The sequence below is a fragment of the Calypte anna genome, chromosome 17 (genome assembly GCF_003957555.1).
Source record: "Calypte anna isolate BGI_N300 chromosome 17, bCalAnn1_v1.p, whole genome shotgun sequence".
Taxonomy (NCBI): domain Eukaryota; kingdom Metazoa; phylum Chordata; class Aves; order Apodiformes; family Trochilidae; genus Calypte; species Calypte anna.
In genome coordinates, this window is record NC_044262.1 from 5436227 (window position 1) to 5457216 (window position 20990).

Consider the following 20990-nt stretch of genomic DNA (forward strand, 5'->3'; position numbering starts at 1 on the left):
ATGCATTCCCTGAAGGTCATCACTGGCTTCTTCCCCCTTCTCCTTTCCTCCTTTTCCCCCTTCTCCTTTCCTCCTTTTCCCCCTTCTCCTTTCCTCCTTTTCCCCCTTCTCCTTTCCTCCTTTTCCCCCTTCTCCTTTCCTCCTTTTCCCCCTTCTCCTTTCCTCCTTTTCCCTCTCTTCTCTTCCTTTTCCCTTTCTTTCTCTTCCTTTTCCCTGGGTATTTCCTCAGCAGCTCTGACCTCTTAGAAATTAATTTTTAATTAAAGGCAGAAAACCTCCACGCATCTTACTGCTGGGACAGCTTTACCAGGGAAAGGGGGGGAATTCCTCATCCCTCGGAGATCTCTGCCCCAAGCCCGACACACCCCTACCTGCAATCCTTGGATGGGGACTTGCGGCAGGAACCACCCCTGGGCCCACCAAAGGTGGGAGGAGAGAGCCGGGGGTCACCGCACCCCTCGGAGAGGGGACAGGGAGCTGGGGCAGCCCCCTCACCCCCTGCCTGCCCTCACTAACCATGGCCCCTCCTGCCCTTTCCTTCCTCCCTCAGTGCCAGGAACCAAAATGGCCGCTTAGGAACCACCCCCGCCCTCACTCAAGATGGCGGCAGCTGCGCCTCAGGCGCCTTCTCGCCAGCAGTTAAGATGGCGGACGGAAAACGCACCTGAATGGCGCCGCTGGTATCGCACCGCCCGCTCCCAAGATGATCGCGATCACCATGCGGCCGCCGATGGCCGCAAACCCGTGGGGCCGGGGCGGCGAGAAGCACCTGGTGTCACCGGAGGACATCAGCAGCAGGGACATGGGATACATGGGGTCGGGAAAGCGGCGGAGGAATGGCTGCGGGAGAAGGGGAAAAGGGGCGGTGCGGGCCGGCCTCGGGCTCTCCATCCCTCCTCCCGTCCTCCCTCACACACTCCTTCACACCCATTCTCCTCACACTCCCTGCTCTGCTCCCCCCTCTCCTCAGAGCTTTCCCCTCCATCTCCACAGGAGCCTCCTCCTCACCGACCCCATCGTCCCGGTTGCCCCACACCGCCCCATTTCCCCCGGGGCAGGCTCCCATCACGGTGCCGGGATCGAGGCAGCCGCCGGGCCAGGCGGGAGGCGGGGGCGGTGGAGTAGGAGGGGCCGGAAAGGGATGTGCCCGCCCGATCGGGAATTCCGGGAGCTCCCTGGCCGCCTGCAGCCGCCCTCCCTCCAGTCTCTTTTCGGTGCCCCCTCCGGCAGCCTCCAGGGTACCCCTTGCCCTGCTGCTCTTCGTCCCCTCATCCTCTTCCTCTGGGCCGCCCGCTCCCAAGATGTCCGCGATCACCATGCGGCTGCCGGTGGCTCGCAAACCGGTGGGGCCGAGCGCTCCCCGGGGCGGCGAGAAGCACCTGGTGGCGCCGGGGGACACCATCACCACGGACACGGGATACATGAGGTGGGGACAGCGGCGGAGAACGGGAAAAAGGGGAGGTGTGAGGCCCGTCTCGGGCTCTCTTGAGGCCGCCGCTCTCTCCGCAGGGGCCACGGCACTTACGTGGAGGAGGAGAAGCTGATCGCCTCGGTGGCCGGCGTGGTGGAGAGGGTGAACAAGTTGGTGTGTGTCAAGGCGCTGAAGACCCGGTGAGCGCGGCCCCCGGCTCCTTGTGGGAGGCGTGAAGGGTGGCGGGGGCTTGGCGGGCGGTGTGCGGGGCACGGTGAGGCTGTAACGGGCTGCTCTGCTCTCTCTGTCCCGCTCCCAGGTACAACGGGGAAGTTGGTGACATCGTGGTCGGGAGGATCACGGAGGTAAAGTTGGGGGTTTGGAGGAGTGGGGCCCGCGGGTCAGCTGCTGTGACCCGGTTCGAGCTGGAACTGTTCGGAGGTTCCTAAAAGTGCCTCGGTGTCTGTGCATGGCAGCAGTGCGAGCAGGGGCGGGTTAAATGGATGAGGATGGAAGAGGTCAGCAGAGTTGTGTCCTCCTGCAGACTCATCTGGCTGCAGCATCTCCAGACCACTAGCACAGGCTGCCCAGGGAGGTTGTTGGGGTCTCCTTCTCTGGAGACATTAAAAACCCACCTGTTCCTATGTGACCTCCTGTAGGTGACCCTGCTCTGGTCGATGATCTTTTTGAGGTCCCTTCTGACCTTTCCTGTGACTCCCACTCTGTAGAAAAGCTTCTGTATATTTTTTTGAGTGTACATCAACAGATTATTTTTCTTCTCCAGGTTCAGCAGAAGCGATGGAAAGTGGAAACAAATTCCAGGCTGGACTCAGTCCTGTTGCTGTCATCTATGAATTTACCTGGTGGGGAACTGGTGAGTTGTTGCTCAGTGCCAGGACAGTGTCATCTGTATCCATGGCAGAAGCTGAGGACCTCTGGAGCCCTTTCCCCAGTTAGCAAAACGGCAGTGCTGGGTTTTGTGGGTGGGATGTTTCACTCCCACTGTTACTTGGACATAAACAGGGTTTATGGGTTATAAAGGGATGTGAATCTGTCTGAATTTCCTTTGGTGACCAGATTGCATTTTGCATGGCATCCTAAGGTCCCTGTACAATGTTGTTATTAACAGATGTTTTTGCATTCTGAGCTGTGTGTAACTTTTTCTTTCATTCTGCATTTCAGAGAAGGAGATCAGCAGAAGATGAGCTTGCCATGAGGGACTATCTGCAGGAAGGGGACCTCATCAGTGTATCCTTCTATTGCTTGCACTCAGGCAGGAGCACTAAGGGGAACAGGGAGAACATCCAGACCTCTGCCAGCCTGGCTGGTCCTGAGAGCTCTCAGCTAGCAGCTGGTGGCACTGGGCAGCATCAGGAATGTTGTTTCCTTAAGTGGCACTGACAGGCAGAGGTCCAGTCTGTATTTTCTGATGGAGCTGTGTCACTGCACACCCGGAGTCTGAAATACGGGAAGGTAAGTTGTTCAAAAGCACTTAGTTTCTGCCTAATTCTGCTCCAGTTGACTTCTATAAGGCTTTTTAGGAGCATTTTTAAGAAGGAAGCTCTGGAGTAGAGCAGGATGTTGTTACAACCCATTTCTGCAGGTTAGGAAGAGTCTTAGCTCCTGTGTGGGAGCACCAGTTTCCCTAAAGCAGAAGACATGCCCTTGAGTTGTTCTTTGGACTGCTGCTCTCCCTGTCCACAGGCCCATTGCCCCTGTGACTTGTGTCTCTCTCCAGGGCTCTGCTTTTACACAGTTGGCATTTATCTCTGGTTTTGTGCATTGAAATAAGCCAAGAGGCTGCTGGACTGTAGGCTGCAGTTTGGGATTACCAGACCAAGGGTATTGGCACTTAAAAGATGAAAGTAAAATGTGCTTCCTGCAAAAAAGGCTGAAAGATTGGATCCAAAGTGATTGGATTAAGAGGGAAAATGGTCTGTTAAATTGGGCCCCTAGCTTCTCCCTTTTCTGCAGGGATGGGTAGTTATGATCAAGATATTAACATTTGTGCTAGGCACTTGGACTATTCATCTCTAAAGCACTGCTGCACAGGCACTAAAGAATCCTCACAGCACTCCCAGAGGCTGCTGGGTTTTATATTCACTGTTCCACAGGAAATGGTGTTAAAATGGACTGGTTTCTAGATGAGGAGTGGCGTGCATGTTGGTGACTTAAGGTTATCTATGGTGGCTCATAACTCATGCTGAGTCTTGTGGTTTTCTCTTCAGCTTGGCCAGGGTGTGCTTGTTCAGGTCTCTCCCTCCCTTGTGAAACGTCAGAAGACACATTTCCATGATTTGCCCTGTGGTGCATCTGTGATCCTTGGCAACAATGGTTTCATCTGGATCTACCCAACTCCAGAGCAGAAAGATGAAGAGGCAGGAGGCTTCACCACCAACTTGGAGGTAAAGTTTCAGGGGAGGTGAACCATTCCCTCCAACATATTGTTAGTGTAACATAGAGATACATGAAGGCTTTCAAGATTTAGTACTGGGTTCATGGCAAAGCTTTTTTTATGGTAGGTTTGCATTTTTTTCTCTGTCTGTTCATCTCTTCCTCTCTCCTTCCTCAGCCTGTTCCCTTGTCTGACCGAGAGGTGATCTCACGGCTCCGAAACTGCATTGTGGCTCTGGTTACCCACAAACTGATGCTCTTTGACACCAGCATCCTGTATTGCTATGAAGCATCCCTTCCTCATCAGGTACACAAAGCAGTGTTGTTTATTTTACTCCACACTATGGAGAGGGGATGGAGAGGCCACGTCAGTTGCTGCTGAGGACAGGAAGGTGGCAGGGCTTCCTTTTGGCTTTCCAAAGTGTCCTCTAGTGACAATGTGACCTTCTCCCCTTCTGAAGAACATAAATTGCCTTGCATGTTTTCAGAGATAGTTTGAAGGGTTCTGACTTGGGCCAAGTCCAGCTACTCCTACAGAGAAATTGTTCAGCTTCTTGATAGAGGTGTATCCCTTGCTGGGATTATGGACCCTCTGTAATCCCTGTTGAATTTTGGGGATTGTGTGAGGTTAAGATGCAGTTCAAGAGGAAATGAGTGTCTTTGAATCCACACCCTGCATTGCTAGAAAGCTGCCTCAGTTTGATCTCCTGCTGTACAGCTTTTCTGGTGATTCCTGCCAGCACAACCCCTAGAAGTTCTCTTCTCAAAAATGGATAAAATCTGAATTGTCCTCTGCTTTAATTCACACTGGCAGCCTACTCAGTTAGATGGGATGTTGTTTTGAACTATGCTTCTGATTAAGCCATCTCTCCCTTTCCCAAATACTGGTGTCTATCCTTCAGGAATTATCAGTAGCAATTCCTTTGATTTCTGATGGTCTCTGTAAGAATTTCTAACTCTGGCAAAAGACTTTGCCTTGGCCCCTCTGCTGTGATAGCCTTGTTTGACCACAACCCTGTAAACTCACTGCTCATTGCTGTGCTGGGGGCCCTTGTCTCTACAGAGTGTGCTGTAGTAGTAGTTGATTTTTGGTGCCAATATTCCTCTTCTTTCCACTCCAGATCAAGGATGTTCTGAAACCAGAGGTGATGGAGCAGATCATTCTGGAAACCCGACAGAGGTTGCTGGAGCTGGAGGGATAAGGCATTGGGAGCTTCCAATCAGTGGAGTTTTCTTTGCCTCAAAAGACAATTTTAAAGTGAATCAGGTTGGTTGGAGCACCAGGTGGAGAGATCTCCTTCAGGTGGGTCTTCAGTGGGAGTGCTGTGAGGATTCTTTAATGCCTGTGCAGTCATCTGCATGCCATGCTTGCACCTGACCCTTGGTGATTGGACTTTGTTCTCACAGATCCAAAAATTTACCTCAAACCCTAACATTTGGCATGGTCAGCAGGATAAGAACCTGCAGACTGTAACAGGCATGTGCTAGAAGGAGTCATTTGAAGTCCCAGCATAGCAGCTTTTGATTCTCAGTATTATTTTCTGGTGTTCTAGGCCCCAACATTCATTCCACACTTCAGAAACCACCCAAATTCTTTATTTTAACTCCTAGGATAACTCCTGAGCCCTTTTGGTACAGGAGTACTAAATAGTACTTCAGTACAACAGCCTTTTAGTGCAGCAGCCTGAAAAATTGATACCTGACTTTTATGAAGATGCAGATGCAACTGGAATGTATCTCATAGCACTTGTTGCTGTGTCTGGTGCCCCTGAACTTTGTGCAGAATGATAGAGAGGAAGGGATGAATTTTGTCATGTTTCTCTCTCCCCAAAAGCTTTCTAAATTGTCTTAATTTTTCCTTTACTGTGATGTAAATCTCCCAGTCTGTCCTCTGACTCGGAGCTCTATTTTTCTGTTTAAGACTGCAAATCACAAATACAGTTTTTTAGAGGACAGGAATATCCACACCCTTGCTAACCACATTTTGGGACTGGTTGTTCATTGCTTCTGTGTCTTGAGGGTATGAGATGAGATATGGCATCTGGCCAGGAGCCATGGGCAAGCAGAGCCTTCTCTGTGCATCTTACTTGTTCCTTTTATATGCCTGATGTGGTGAGCTCCTCCTCTGAGGAGGCTCCAATATTGTTTTCTATTAAATATTTTACATCTCAATAAATTTTTTTGAAACAGATCAGTCACTCAGGATTCTGTGCAGTGCTTGTCTTTCTCCAGAATGAACTTGGTCTAGCTAGAGAGCTGTAGTTGGCTCAAGTTTTCTTGGGTCAGGACACTTGGAATGGTTTGCAGTGTCTTGTTATCTCCTCTTCAGCTGTTGCTCCTCATGCCATTCAAGCAGGACTTAACCTTCCTGTTCAGAGTATATTCTGTTCAGACTTCTGTAAGTATATCTGCTGCCATTGTTCACAGAGATTATGGGGAGCCCAGTGGTGAAGATCCTCAGGTTGTGGTTAGAACCTCAGGACAGTGGTTAGAGCCCCAGGCAAAAGGAAAAATTGATTCTATCTTTTTCCTGGGTACTGGGATTACCCTTTCAGATCTAGCCCAGCCTGCTCTGCCTGGTGTAAGCACTAGGTGGCAGCTTAGGATCGCGTTTGTAGTGTTTTATTTTCCTCAGCAGCTCTGCCAAAGAGTAAAGCTGGATGTCTGCCACCAGTGCTGCTGCCTAAAGACTCCAACATCATGGAGCTCAGTGGCTAAGGACAAGCAAGGACATGGGTAATCCATTCTGCTGCTGCACAGCTCCAACTTCTGTTGCTGCCTCTGTAAAACAGTACTTAACTTCTTGGGGATGTGGGTGAAATGCTCAACACAAGACCTGGGAATTGTTTTTTATGAGGATTATCTAGTAAGGTTTGCAGCAATCATATCAGGATGATGTGGGGAAGTTTGTAAAACTAAAGTTGGGTGGTGGCATTGATGGTGACACTTCCAGGCTGGTAGCAGCATTATTCACATCTGCCTGCACAGGCAAAAAGGATAAAAGCTTTAGCAGCCTCTGCATTTTTTAATTAGATTTTTTTTCCCCCTACCCAGTTGCTGTAGTTCAGCAGCTGTTTATCTTATTACCATATGGGGAGGGAGGTTCAGGGATTTCTGCTGTGAGGCTTCTAGGTATAAGCAGATTGGGGGATATAGAAGCAATGAGAGAAAGTATCTGATGTCCTCTCTTTTTGAAGCATTTTTGAAGGCTGATGGGGAGGTCTGTATTTAATCCAATAGATCTCTCTGAGTCTCTGCCACTTAAATACCTCTGTGTCAGTTAAAGGACAAAAGAGTGAAGAGACTGCAGCACCACCAGAGAGATCTGAGATCTGGAAATGGTTCTGCTAAATGAATGCAAAATGCTGCTCTGTCCTCAGCCAGCCTCTCTGCAGCCATCTAACAGGTCAGAAAGGGGCTGGGGGCATTAGGAAGCTCTTGAAAGTGTTGTAGGTAATGTGGTGGAAAGATACTGAGGAGGTGTGCTCTGGAGGTGGCTCATTTAGAGCTGGATCATGCTCGTGGGTACCAAGCATGAGCTGACAGACCTGCAAGGTGAGACAGTGCCAGGTTTTAATAACACAGATCTTAGGGAAAGAGTGCTGGAGTCTCTGCAGCAGGCTGTGTGGGCTGCATGGCTGAGTTGTTATATATTTGTATTTTTTCCCTTTTTTTTTACCCTTTTTTTCCTCTGCATAGCAGTCTTTACTGTGCCTTGTTTCCCAGCTTCTTATAATAGCCCTCTCCTGATTATGTACCTTTTTTTTTTGTTACTTATGTTCAATAAATGAGAATATAAACAGTGAGCCTGAGATCTGCACTGCTTGAGCTCTGAGCTTTCTGATTCCTCCTGCTCACTGTAGCATTCTCATATTTTGGCCTTGGGGATGTATTAAATGGGGGGATACCTGGCATTTTGTTTTTTAAGCCTGAGAATAAGAGCACCAGCTGCTCAGGTTTGGTTATGGATCTTTTCTGCCGTGTGAGGGGAACTGAAGGTCTCGGTATTTTCCTTCCTGGCCACGAGGGGTCATTGATGTTCACTTCAAATTCATCCAAGCCCAGACCTCAATTCTGTAAGAAGGCTTCAGCCAGGGCATTGCTGGCAGTTCCTACAATCCCATCCAGCACAGCTTTGCGAAGCAGAAGGTAACAAGAGCTGAGTGAGAAGCTTGCATGGGGAGGGGGAAACTTCCTGAGCAGTTTCAGAAGTGGATATGAAAGGGAACAGCCAACATTTCATCTTGATTTGGCTGAATCCCTGTGACTCCACTTCCTTGATGTGCACCATCAGATCACATCCATCTCAAAAGCTCTGGGATCTCTGCTGGAGGGGGGAGCCAGGGTCCTTTTTTCCATAGGTAGGTCTGCAAGGGGTATGTAAAAAATTCCTTTGAAATGGGAAGTGCTCAAGAGGTAAAGGAGGGCTCCAGCAAAAGCAGTGTCCTCTTGAATGCTTGAAACAGGCAACTTCTAAGCAGGAGGGATGAAAAGGCTTCTCTGGTTTCAGAGCAAAATCACAGTTGAAAAGGGTGGGAGAAAACTAGTAAGTGTTCCCTTTTATATGGGGAGCTAAAACACCCATGCATGCATTAAAACAGCTTTAACACCCCTCTGATTTCTTAGGTTATCAGTGTCTGGTGCTGTGGAGCCTGTTTGTAAATCACATGCAGCACCTGCCTGTGCTGCTTACTCCAGGGTTAATACAAGGCACAGATGTGCTTGAAAGTGGAGCTGGTAAATAGTTCCCTTGCTGGTGAGTGCTGCCTGCAGAAACAAGCACATAAAATCACTTGTCTGTAGAAATAATTCTCCTGTTTCTTGGTGGTGGTTTTTGATTTGTGTGCTAATATGAAGAATGGCAACCTCTCCCTGAAAGTAATAAGCACTGGGATTTTAAATTAGTGCTAATGAGTTATTAATCCAATTACTCCTGCTTATTACTTCTGTATCATCTGCATGCAGTTTTGCTGTTCATTTGAGGTGAGTGGTACAAATACAAAGCTTTGAGCAGATCCTAGAAGACACTGAAATCCCACTGAGATTATATAGGCAGTCTTGAAATGGTTGTTTCAGGTTCCTGAGGACTGCTAATTAATGTGCTCAAGTTTATTATTTGATAAAGAGATTGAAGCTTTAAGATATTGTTATGGAGGAAGCATCACTTCAGCTGTTGGATGTAACAACCCAGACTTAATGAAGGTAAACAGAAAAATTATTGACATTTCTTTTATGAAATACCTGGGATGTGCACAGGCCACACACAAGGCTTGATTGAATTAAACCTTCTGTAGATTTAAAAAAAAAATATTCTGTATTCACACAGTTGTTTTGTCTCTGTCTTCTTTAATAACTTCTGAACCCATGGGGTACCTTCAAGATTGTTACCATGAGACAATTGTGTTCACAAAAACTGTCAGCAGGGTAGGGGACAGAAAAGGCAGTACCCTTCAGGAAGGAAAAGAGGGCAGATGCCTTGCTAAGATATTTGGGAGTTACCAGCTGGCCCATCTGCCTGTGTATAGCCCCAGATTAACTACAGCATTGCTTTGGGAAAAGGGAAATGCTTTTGGAGCAACTGCTGAGAGAAAAGAGGTTGGGGACCTCTTCAACTTTGCTGCCTGTGATGGCAGAGAATCAGAAGGAGTATCTGACTGTTAACTGAGTGATAAATTCACCAAATCTGGTAAATAAAAAGTACATTTCTCTTCACAGGGAGGTGCATATTCAGCCTGTATTGTCCAGGACACAAGTCCTGCTTATTTGCAATTACCTTTGCATATTTTGGTCAAGGTCTTTTGAGTATTACAGACCTGGGGTAGTCTTCTGGATCTCCCTTCTTCAGCCCTGTCATGGCAGGAGAAATTGTCCAGGATCTTTCAGTCAGTCCTAGAAGGGAATAACTTTTTCAGTAAAGGGTGGTTGGTATTGATTTTCTGGTAACAAATTTCCAACAACATTCATTCCAACAGAGAGCCTCAGTCGGTGCAATTTGAGTCACTGATGGAGAAATGGAATGAGAAATGGTTTGAGATCAGTCTCTTGGCTACGAACTGGGGATGCAGGAGCAGCCTGGCACAGCAGAAGTTGGAGGGTCCCATAGGGCTGTATAAAGTGCTTAATTTCAGATGCTGTTGTTGGGAGATGAGAAATAAACGTCTGCCAAGGACCTTGAATGTGGCATAGGAGACATGGAGTGTGTTTGGATTTGTCACAAGGGAGGAGTCAGTATAAACAAGCCACTCTGTCCAGATGGTTACCCTGAGCAGGAGGCTCCTGCACAAAATTGCATTTGTGTGTTCTCCAGTTGATGAGTGGGAGCAACTGCAGACCTTTGACCAAAGCATCCTGACCTCAAGCTGCTGCCTCAACCATCTCCTATCCCCAAGGTGAACTGGAGAACACAGAAGAAACTAAATATGTCACTGTCTGTGCTCTTTAGGTTGGGGGATGCTCATGCTACACATCAGTGTGGGCTGCATTTGGGGGTTTAACTTACCAAATGGTGCATGGAAGCAGATCAATAAAATACCTGCTGCATTCAGCGGCTTCTGTGGCTGTGTTTGGTATCCAGCTCTGCATCCACCCCGACAGCATTAATGATGAGGAGGAGTCCTTGGTGCAATCAGGGTGACTGATAGGGGGTTGTGGAAAAGCTGCTGGCTGTGCACACAGCTGCCCTGGGACTCTGCACAGGAGGAGATCTCAGCCACCTTGAGGGCCAAGGAGCTTGGCAGGCAAAGGGGCACTGAGCTTCAGAGGAGCACTCTGGGTCCTTTGCCACATGGTGTTAAACTAGCAAATCCCTGTCACTTCCACCATCTTCCCATTCATCCCACTCCTTCCATGGCTTCCCTCCAACATCTCTCCTTGCCCTCTCCATCCACCTCATGTTCCCTTCATTTCCCTCCTGCCTTCACCCTGGAGACACCTTCATGTCCCCCAGGAGTTCCCTCACAGACTCCTTCACCCCCATTCTCCTCACGGTCCGTCCCCCCCACACTCCCTGCTCTGCTCCCCCCTCTCCTCAGAGCTTTCCCCTCCATCTCCACAGGAGCCTCCTCCTCACCGACCCCATCGTCCCGGTTGCCCCACACCGCCCCATTTCCCCCGGGGCAGGTTCCCGTCATGAGGCCGGGAGCGGGGCAGCCGCCGGGCCGGGCGGGAGGCGGGAGCGGCGGAGTAGGAGGGGCCGGAAGGGGATGTGCCCGCCCGCCCCGCCGGCTGAGGACGGGGCTGCGCCGCGCCGGGGGTTCCGGGAGCTCCCTGGCCGCCTGCAGCCGCCCCCCCTCCAGTCTCTTTTCGGTGCCCCCGCCGGCAGCCTCCAGGGTACCCCTTGCCCTGCTGCCCTTCGTCCCCTTCCTTCTGCCGGGGCCCCCTCCAGGCGTGCGGCCGCCCCCCCCCGCCCGGCCCCCTCCGCGCGTCCCGCCGCGGCCGGGCTGGGTTCGGCCCCGCAGCCGCTGCCCGCCCGGGCCTTCCCCTCCTCCGGCTTCACCCGCGGGGATGCGGCCGGTCCGATCCCCCCCGTTTGACCTCTTCTGGCTGCTCTGCAGGAACCGACCTCCTGGAGTTCAACCCCGGCTTCGCACCCCGGCCTTGGTACCCGGTTCCGTCTGAGGCGGGCAGCAGGCCGGGAGGGCGGCCACCTGCTCCGGCCCGGCGGTCCCTGCCTTGTTTCGAAGCCAGCATGGCCCCGCTGGCCCCCTTGGCCTCGGCCGCTGCTGGGGAGAGGTAGCGGCGGTGCGGGTGGCCCCAGGATGGCGATGGAAGAAGGTGAAGCGTGAGACCGGACCGGACCGGACCTTGGGTCCCCTCCTCCTGTCCTTTCCCGTCCCTTTCCTTCACCCCGAGGAGCGTGTGGAGCCGGCCAGGCCCCGAGCTGCCCCTGCTTGGCCTTGCAGCTGACATGGTTCCAGCCGAGTTGATCCTGCTAGACTTCAGCGGTACTTGAAGCCAAATACGTGGCTCTTTGGCCTTTGCTAACTCAATGCTATGCAAAAGAAAAGGAGGAGGAAAAAAAAGGAAACCTTGACACTGGTTGCAGTGGGAATGGCTTTTTCCTGCCCTGGGTGAGCCTGCATGTGGTTTCTGGGTTTGTTGAGATGAACTGATTCTCCTTCAGCTGGTGGAAGACACACTGCATATGGCAACCTGAAACTTTGGTAATGTTTGGTCATTGCTAAAAGCAGTTGGAACTTTTAATTATTTTTTTTTTCTTAATTTTTATTTTTTAAATTTTGGCATTAAGTGACCTAAAGGAGCCTTGTTTCCATCTTCAGAATCATTGAAGGAACCTGTGCTTGTCTTAATTACCGCCTCAAGTGACTTTATCACGCAGTGAGTACAACCACCTAAAGCAACCTTCTCCTTCCAAGCACCTTCCCAGCCTGGAAGATCAGGGATCACAGACTTCGAAAACTTCTCGTCCTGGGAAAGGCTGCCCATAGTTACTTTATGGGGCAGCAGCCTGGAAAAGTTCTTGGGGACCAAAGGAGGCCAAGTCTGCCTGCCCTGCACTTTATCAAAGGAGCAGGGAAGAAGGAGTCATCAAGGCATGGGGGCCCACCCTGTAATGTCTTCGTTGAACATGGTAAGAGGTTTTTATTGGTAATTCTTCTGGTTTGCTTTTTATTTGCCAAAATAGGTGCAATATGGATTTATTCAAGGGCACGGTGCAGACATATTCTGCTTTACAGAAGTGTTTTGTTTTCTGTTACTTGTTTCTTAATGCAAATCTTCTTGCTTATTAAGAAAACTTCTTGCTTATTCCTATTGTGATTGTCTATTAAGAAAATACTTGAGCCAGATTGCTTCAAGCCTGGGAGGAGGTTATTGTAAGGCTAAACATGAAATGCAAGGAAGTGACTTGTTAACTTTGTACAAGTTTCTCGTTTTTGTTTTAGGTGTGTTCTGGTTTACAGACTGGGAAAGTGTTACATTCATTTCAAGTTTTCTGTTTCCTAGGTATACACCAACCACAGCTGAAGGTGATACTGTGGTCAGGGATAAGAGTTAATTAATTATCTTTACAGAAGGGACTCTGCTGCTTGGAGAAAAAAGATATTACTTTTGGAAAGTTTGTGGATGCTGCTGTTGTAAAAACCTGTTGGGAGAAAAGTTTCTTGTTAATTTGCTTAGTGCATTTGTAGCACTTTTGGTTATTTGTTTCTCATAGCCTGTTGAGCCTTCATCTCCTGTTATGACTGATTTAGGCACTAGATGCTAACACTGGCCAAGTTTAGGGACACAGTGCCCCTGTCACTTGCTGGCCTTCTGCAAATTAAGAGGGGACTGAGAATTTCAGGAAAGAAGCCAGATGAAAAGCTCAGTAGTACTTAGTGGGAGGTTGAGTGACTGTTTCAAATGTTGCTTTTTTTCTTTTTCCTGTAAAAAAACAAATGACCAAAGAAATGGTAAACTGAAGGCATCTCTAAAAATGAGACAGGAAAATGCATTGTTTTACTGAAATGTTTTGGAGTAATTCTTGCTTTTGCACAGTGCTTTTTTAATTCTAATATTCTTTGAGAATGTTAGAACTGCTGCCTGTTGCCTATCTTAGGCTGGAGACTGAGGTTTTGTGAAAACTTCTTCAACAGTTTTGTCCTCTTGAGGAAGTTTATCTGTGAATAAAACCAAACTGCATCCCTAAGCTTTGTCTAACAAAAAAATGAAGTATTTGCTGGGTCTGAGAACACAATCTGGTTAGTGGAGAAGTTTGGGCTCAGTTTTGTTTCAACTGCTCTTTGCTTTCAGACTTGTTCTCTATTTCCAGAAGGGCCCAAGAAATCCTGTGCAGTGTTCAGCAAAACCCAGACAGGTCCTGTGTTATGTACTGCTGGGCTGAGACACTGTTTTGAGTTGCACCAGTGTTATTTATTTTCCCAATCAGTGCTTGTGCACCGAGGAAATTAAAGGTGATTAAGGGAAGATTAGAGAATGGAAGGGCTAATTTGGCCCTCTGATGATAAACCTGCTGCTGGAGTTATACAAGCCACCCTTTCAGTCCTGTTATTGACTCACTGCCTCCACCCCCAGTTTGGTTGCTGCTTTTACTACTTTGGACGAGTTTCAAGGTCAGCTGAGATACAGCAAAAGCCCCAACTGCTAGCAAGTATAGTGTTGTAACTGCCTTTGGTGGTTTGATGTAGCAGAAGAGCCAGAAACACTCCTTTTTGATCATCCAACAGGAATAGGCAGATGGTAACTTCTTGCCACTATGACCTGAGGTCAGAAGATCCTAGCACATTTGCAAAGAAAAATAGCATCTCTAATGTCCATACACCATATGTCCACAAGAGACCTCAGTGTCTTGATTTAGAAAAGAATAAACTTGAAAGGGGACATCAAGGCCAGGACATCTGTTAAGAAAACTGCAAAAGATCAGCCTCGCTTCTCCACATGAGGAAAAGTTCCTTCCTTTGGGTGTATGGAATGATTCTTCAAAGTACAGACAGCAAGGGCTGCACCACCCTTGTTTGTTGCTCAGCCTGTCCAGAAAAATGACAGCTTAAAATATCTGAAAAGATACAAAGGAAACAAAGTTCATTTTGGTGAGGTCTTAATTTCCCTCTTTTTTTTTTTTTTTTTCTTAGTTTGGTAATTTGTCTTTGAAATATATAGTCTGATATACTTTGTAATTTATGGACAGAATAGTATTTAATGTTTTCAGAGGTACTACTCAGATATGGTGCCACAGGCTGTAGCTCATAAAAACAGATTACCACTCTTTTAGGGCTTAAATTTTTGCACATTTGTCCCTCAGTACTTTCATTACACAGTTTTCTCTGAGCTGTTCCAAACACTGTGTCTGGTTTCTCTGTCACACTCTGGGACCTCATTTATCCCCGGGAGGTCATGTTTCTTTATTTCATAACTAAGAAATGCTGAAGAAATTCTAGGGTGGGCTGCTCCAGGCAAAGACCTAGAAATAGTTGAGCTCTTGGAGGTACTTGTTTGAAGTTCTTGTATATTAAAACCCATGATAAAACAGCAACAACCAGAAGAGGAGTTGGCAGTGACTCTCCTGGCATGGTTGTGTTTTTGTAAAGCTTCTTCATGACCCTGTTTCAGTGGGACCACAACCTGCTAAGTTCAGCAGACACTTAGCAGTGGTTTTTAGAGCACTGAAGATATTAATTGCTTCATTAGTGTTGAGTCTGAGCTGGAAGGGGTAGGGAATATTCCCAGCTGCTAACAGGGGAAGGCAAAGGAGCTTGGAGGGTAGTAATTCAGTTTCTTGGTCCTTGCACTTTCTGTAGCACTCAAAGCTCTGCATCCAGAGGCTTCTGAAAAGCAAGGAGGTGACTGGGCAGAAATCAGCTCTGCTGGTGAACAGTGTTCTGTGAGACGAATGCAGAAAGGCTCTAAATTTTGCTATGAGTTCACTGAGGAGTGCAATAAGGGGTGTGTGTGTGTGAAATAATTTCTGGGCAAGTTTTAGGCTTCTTTCTTTGTGTTGCTGCTGCTTCCACTGAGGGTGTTTCACAAGCTGGAGTTCCCACTGGTGTGGTTACCCTGGGCAGCAGAGGAGCCCTTGATGGGTTTTTACAGGTTTCAATTTGATGCATATCACTCCATCTTGCAAGCTTAAAATTGAGAGGAAAGTATAAAGGCAAAGTGTGCCTCTTCCCCTGTGCTTTCATCAGCTGAGAAATGAGTCTCCAGTGACTGCTTTTGGGGAATATGCAACTGGTCAGCAGGCAGGTAATGGGAAAGACTTTGTCAATGGAATTTTAAGTTTACACTCTAGTGTATCTTGTGCCTTTCCAGAACATTAATCTTGGCAAAACTCAAACTTTTGAAAAGAAAGACATATTCCCCCCAGGGCTCGACTCTGATCTCATGTTGGCTGGAGTTACCTGGAGTGAATGCCACACCTTCTCCAGCTGTCTGGGGTAGGTGTTGCTGTGCTGAATGATGAGCAGATTCCCTGAAGCATCTTGGAAATACTGTAGCTCCAAGCAACATTGTCACCTAAAAGCTTAAAAAATGAATTCCAATCATTAGACCTGTGTTGCTGTGGTGGAGAAGAGATGCTGGGGTCACTTTTTAACAAAGTGGTGGGTTTGGTCTCCAGCTTTGAATTCCATTTACTGCACTATTGACTGATGTGATCAGCAGCCAAGCAGTGTTCCCAGAGGTGAAATCCTCAGTGGTTTCTCCACTGATATGAGTCCCAAGGGTTGAGTTTTAAATGTACTCCTTGCTGTGTAAATAGTGACAGTGACTGGGGACCATCTTTCCATGGGCACGTTGGTGGGAATTTCAGTGTCTCTTTTTTGCTTTAACTGTGCAAAATTGTGGTAAATAACATCATGAAATACATACCTTTCAAACTAGTGCTACATTTCAAATTGATGCTAGTTTGGTGTACATGTTTGGTGTCATTGGTGCCAGTTTTGCTGGTGCAGTCAGACAAATGGATGATTTGGGAGGAAGAAGAACCCTTCTGAAGAGGTTTTGAGTAGGAGAATTTCTTATGTGCTGCTTCTCATTAGATGTAATGGATCAGTAGTAGATATCAACCTGGTCTTTTTCAGTGTTTTGTGTTTGAGGCATCCTGCAAAGGAATATAAAGATTTAAAGTTGGTAGAAATAGAAGGAGCTTTCTTTTTGAATCTGTTACACCTCTGTACTACCAGGGACTGGTGCTTGTTCAGCTTTGAGCTTTATTTTAACTATATTTAGAATATGATTGATAAAGCACTCACACAAGAATGTTCTTTTCTTAATCTCTTGTGGTGATAAAATGTGGTCTTCCTGATAATTTTTCTTCCAGGAGGGAAGGGATAGGGGAGCTTAAATGAGTTGTTTACCTTGCTGTAAAGACAGATGAACTCCAGGATCTGGATCCATTTTTCCTCTACATTAGTGCTGAATACAGCTGAAGTCAGCTTACTACATCCTCTTTCATATTGGTTCTGAACTAATTTTCTTACAAGAGTGCTGAAAGTTTTAGTGCTTTAATTAGGAAATAACTGTACAAAACAGACCCATAGCACAACCTTACCCCAGCTGCCCGTTGGAGATGAGCCCTATGAAATTCACTCTTGGACAAAAAACCCTAGAAGTATCTTTTCCTCTATTATTGATTAAAAGTGTATTTTTAAGAGTCTTTAGGTTTAATAACTTATCTTGTTAAATTTTGTATTTCAACTATCTAGATTGTGAAAATGGGTTAATTACTTTATAATTGGTCCCTTCCAATTAGCTGTTGACCAGTAAATATGAGTATATACTACAGTATAGACTGTTACACTGCTGCTTATTATATTCATTAAATGCAGTTCATTTTCATACCCTGTTGGAAAATGCATAATTCCAATAAGTTACTTAATTTTTGTTGGGAGTAAAATGTTATCAATACCTGTTTGGCTTTGATATATGCTTGTATTAGCTGGATGGTCCAGAGCAGGTTGTGATTGAGTAATAATGTATGATTTTGTACTCATTATCCTTTATCCTACAGGTGAACTCAATAGATCTTCTTTATATGCAATATACATTTATTAGATAGTCAGTTGCCCATGCATGAAAATTAATTTAAATGAGGTTCCTTCCACACTAGAACTCTGTTTTTTTAAACCCATGTAGTTACAAACCCCACATTTATCTCTTTCCATTGTTCCTTAGGGTATTTTTATACTCCCTCTCTGCTTCACCAACTCCAGAACCTGAGATTTGGAAGAAACTGCTTTACTAGTCCTGATTCTGGTTTAAAAGGAGTCCATTATTTGGAGCTCAGGTCTGTGTTCTAAACTGACAGAACTTTCTTCATTGTTAGCTTGAAAATTTAGCAGCTCCCAAACTTTACTTTCCATTTTTATTAAGAGAGACTCATCCCCAGCTTTTTGGGATCACTGCTTTTGAATCCAGCTTTGATGTGCTCAGGTATTGGTCTGGTTAATGCTGATATCTGCTGCACATCAAATGCAGGTTTGTTTACCACCTGACTTAAATCCCTTTTCATCATACAAAACTCTTACTAGATTTTTCTTTTCCTGCTCCAAAATACCAAACACCAGTAGGTTTTGCTAAGATGCTCTTCCACAAAACTTGATCTCAAGTTGGAATATGTTAGGAAAGAGACTTAAAAATTGTTTAAAGTGCTTTTCCATGCACCAAGGTAGAATATGATGGTGGGGAAAGGCTAATCCTGATCTGGGCAAAAGCAGCTGTGGTGGGCACTGGCTGATCTTTGGTAACTTGGTATATTTAAGCAATTCATCTTCTTCATGACAAATAGGTAGGAGTTGTTCATGTGCCAGACTTTTGTAATAGACTGTGCTTGTTCTGCATTCTTATTTATAAACTTTAATAGGCTGTGTGAGATCATCAGCACAGGGAGGGAAGAGAAAGCTGCAGGGCATAAGAATACGGAGCACTGCTTGTTAAGGATCATCTCTCCCAACAAGCTCACAGTATTTTAAATTGAAGAGTTTAAGGTCCCTTCCAATAGGCCATTCTGTGATTCTCTGAAATTATAACCTTGAAAACGGGGAAGTGACACAACCCTAATCTGGAGAGCTGGGGGAACCTGAGTTTCATCCTTGTGATGGGCCAAGTGCTGAGGGCCCAGCAAGGTGCCAATGGCCTTGGAAAGATCTTGTCCTGTTGATTGTGGTTTTAGGGTGGGGATGGTGTTGTGTTGTATCTTGGAACAATAGGGTTGTCTTTCCAGCTGGGCTTCTAGGAGCTCTGTTTAAACAGACCAGAAATAAATGGGTGAGTATTGTCAGTCCTGGGCAGTCCTGCTGGGTGTTTACCGGGTAGATGTGTCTTGGCAGGGTGTCAGAGAGGGAATGCTGTTCCCTGATACCGTCCTGGCTGAATGCCTGGTTGCAGTGGTTAGTCCAACTCCTCACATCCAGCTGGTACCAGTAGTGTTCAGTTCATCCTGTGCTGCCTTAAGCCTTGATCCCCAGTTGGGAATTTTAGCATCCCCAGCTTTCCCAGAGCTCCATCCCTGTGCTCAAGCCCCACCATACAGTTTCCAACCTGCATTGCTGCCTGGGAGTGGGTGTTTGGTACATCATAGATGTCATCTCTCTGTGTAGAATGCTCTGATTGATTCACATATGTGCAGACTGAAGGAAGCATTTTAAATATGACTGTCCTTCTGGTGTTATTGTTGCAGATGGACTTTGCTTTCCTTTTTTTCCTTTTTTTTTTTTTTTCTTTTTTTTTGGCAGGGGGAGGGGGCAGCCTTCGATCTGTAATGCCTGTTGATAGCTGTATAAAGAGTCTTAATGTCTTCAACCCAGCAGTCTTTTGTCATTTCAGATGTACTGTGCCATTCTTGTGAGAAGTCTCCTTATAAAAAGGTCTGGTGTGAAGCTCAGAATTCCATTGCTGCAGGAACAGGCAGAGCAGTTGCAGGAGAAGCAAGACTCTTGTTGCCTTGTTTTAGTGATTATTGTCAGTCAGCTCTGAGCCTGCTCTGTACTGATTGAATATGAATCTAAACAGCCTGTAGAGTATCCACTGGAGTGTCCACTTACTCAGTTTCAAGAGAAATCTTGCACAAAAAGGGTACTAAAGAGCCAGATAGTTTTAGGTAGTAAAGCTGCTTAAGGCAACATCTCTCCTTAGTTTTCAACTTTGTTGTTCAAATTTGCACATTTAGGGCCAGTTCTGCACTTAGATATTTAAGCATAATTTTTCATGAGATGGCTGGAAGTTGCTGAGCCCTGATGGCAAAATCTGATACAAATCTGCTGCAATGGTGTGTGATGCTCTGGCAGGAGTCCCTTTCCACACATCTCGTTAGGATGGAGCAGGCATGTCCTGAATACCAGCTTTATTTTTTTGCCTGAAGTACTTTCTGAAGGTACTGTTGAAATTAGACTGTTTTTTTTTATTCTTTACCCAGCATTTCATCCTTGTTACTCTCCTGAGTGAGTGCTGCTAATTTACATAGACACAAGCAAGACCATCATTCTTTCATGACTGGAGAGAATGCCTGATTTATGTTATGGTGTCTCTGCACACTGTTTTTACCTAATGAATAGAATTTCTGAATGGATTATTAATCATTAAGACCTTGGTTTCAGTGTGTGTATTAATGAATTGATATCCCAAGACATTGCCTGCACTGAGAAAGTTCTTATCCATTAGTGCTGCTTTTATAAGGCATTTTGGTGCATTCATCTCTTAGTCTGATTTCAGTTTCTACCTTATTCCTATCCTATCAACTTAGTACTTTCTCATACACCTTTCCAGTCTGCCTTTCTAGAGTCTTGTCCTTTGAAGTGCTTTGGTCCAGTCTCTCCTTACAGCTCCTAAACCAGTAAAATGCTAAATTTGATTCAGTTGTGGTTGCCACTCCACATTTGCATCAGAGAGGGACTGGGGAATACTGTTTAATGAAGAATATATTGAATTATGAATTCTACTGCCTGTTAAATGCCTGGGGTTTGGAATGTATAGGAGGAAATTTCAGTTCTTCTTACATCCAGAATCTACCAATGCAAACACATCAGCTCTGAGGTTTTTGCAGGGAGCCCAGGGAGCTGATCAGCTGCCAGCCCACACCTGGTATGTGTAATTAACTGAGTATTATTTTTTTTTTTTTGTCACTGCTTATTTTTAGGGGGATATGTGCTCCTGGAATAAACAACATTGTTTTTCCAAAGGCTGAATGTGTGAATGGACAAGGACATGGACACTTTAAATAGGAAATGGGGCTTTCAGGAAATGTTTGCTGTTTCATTTGTGCTGGAGCTGCCCAATTTCAAAGGCTGCTTTTTGCTTGCTGTCTTGTTTAATGTACTGGGGAAGGGCTGCTCCAGAGGTCTCTGTTGTCTCAGTTGCTGGCATGACCACAGAGGGTTATTAGCAGGGCTGTTATGCAGTAAACTCAGCCAGTTTTCTGGCATTTTTGTGCTACCTTTATAATGACCCTGGAGAAATTGAAACTGTCATTTGATGGGCTGGCCACCAGGTGTCTTCTCTGAAGCTTTTTAATAACTTGCTCTGCTTAAAGGAACTTCCCTGCAGGAAGAAGTGTCCTGGAAATGAGCAAAAAGCTCATGGCAGTGTCCTGGGTCAGAAGTGACAACTGTGAATTTCAGGAATAGTGACTGTCAACTCTTTTTAGTTACTTTGGGAGCCTATAATCTTCCTGAGCTTGCTTGCTGATGAACAAGAGTTTGGTAGATGATGTTTACTTGTGCTGTTAATGGGA

General features: G+C 46.3%; 2 protein-coding genes across 3 annotated transcripts in view; both read left to right on the top strand.

The window, feature by feature from the left end:
* Positions 1-1134: 1134 nt before the first annotated feature.
* EXOSC2 (exosome component 2) lies at positions 1135-9072 on the top strand. Of its 2 annotated transcripts, XR_003988265.1 has the most exons (10): positions 1135-1426; positions 1510-1611; positions 1731-1776; positions 2196-2285; positions 2594-2659; positions 2816-2884; positions 3640-3816; positions 3984-4112; positions 4927-5108; positions 8882-9072. XR_003988265.1 is itself a non-coding variant. In XM_030461404.1 (9 exons), the coding sequence occupies exons 1-9, from the start codon at positions 1302-1304 to the stop codon at positions 5005-5007; spliced, it is 885 nt and encodes a 294-aa protein (XP_030317264.1). In that variant the 5' UTR covers positions 1135-1301; the 3' UTR covers positions 5008-5999. The 2 variants fall into 2 exon arrangements, 1 of the variants encoding a protein (XP_030317264.1); XM_030461404.1 differs by lacking the exon at positions 8882-9072 and having other exon boundaries at positions 4927-5999.
* Positions 9073-11022: 1950 nt separating this feature from the next.
* ABL1 (ABL proto-oncogene 1, non-receptor tyrosine kinase) overlaps positions 11023-20990 on the top strand; it is a 75794-nt gene continuing 65826 nt past the window's right edge. The window contains exon 1 of the mRNA XM_008491457.2: positions 11023-12395. Coding sequence (XP_008489679.1) covers positions 12260-12395 — 136 coding nt within the window. The 5' untranslated portion in view covers positions 11023-12259. The remainder of the gene's footprint in view (positions 12396-20990) is intronic.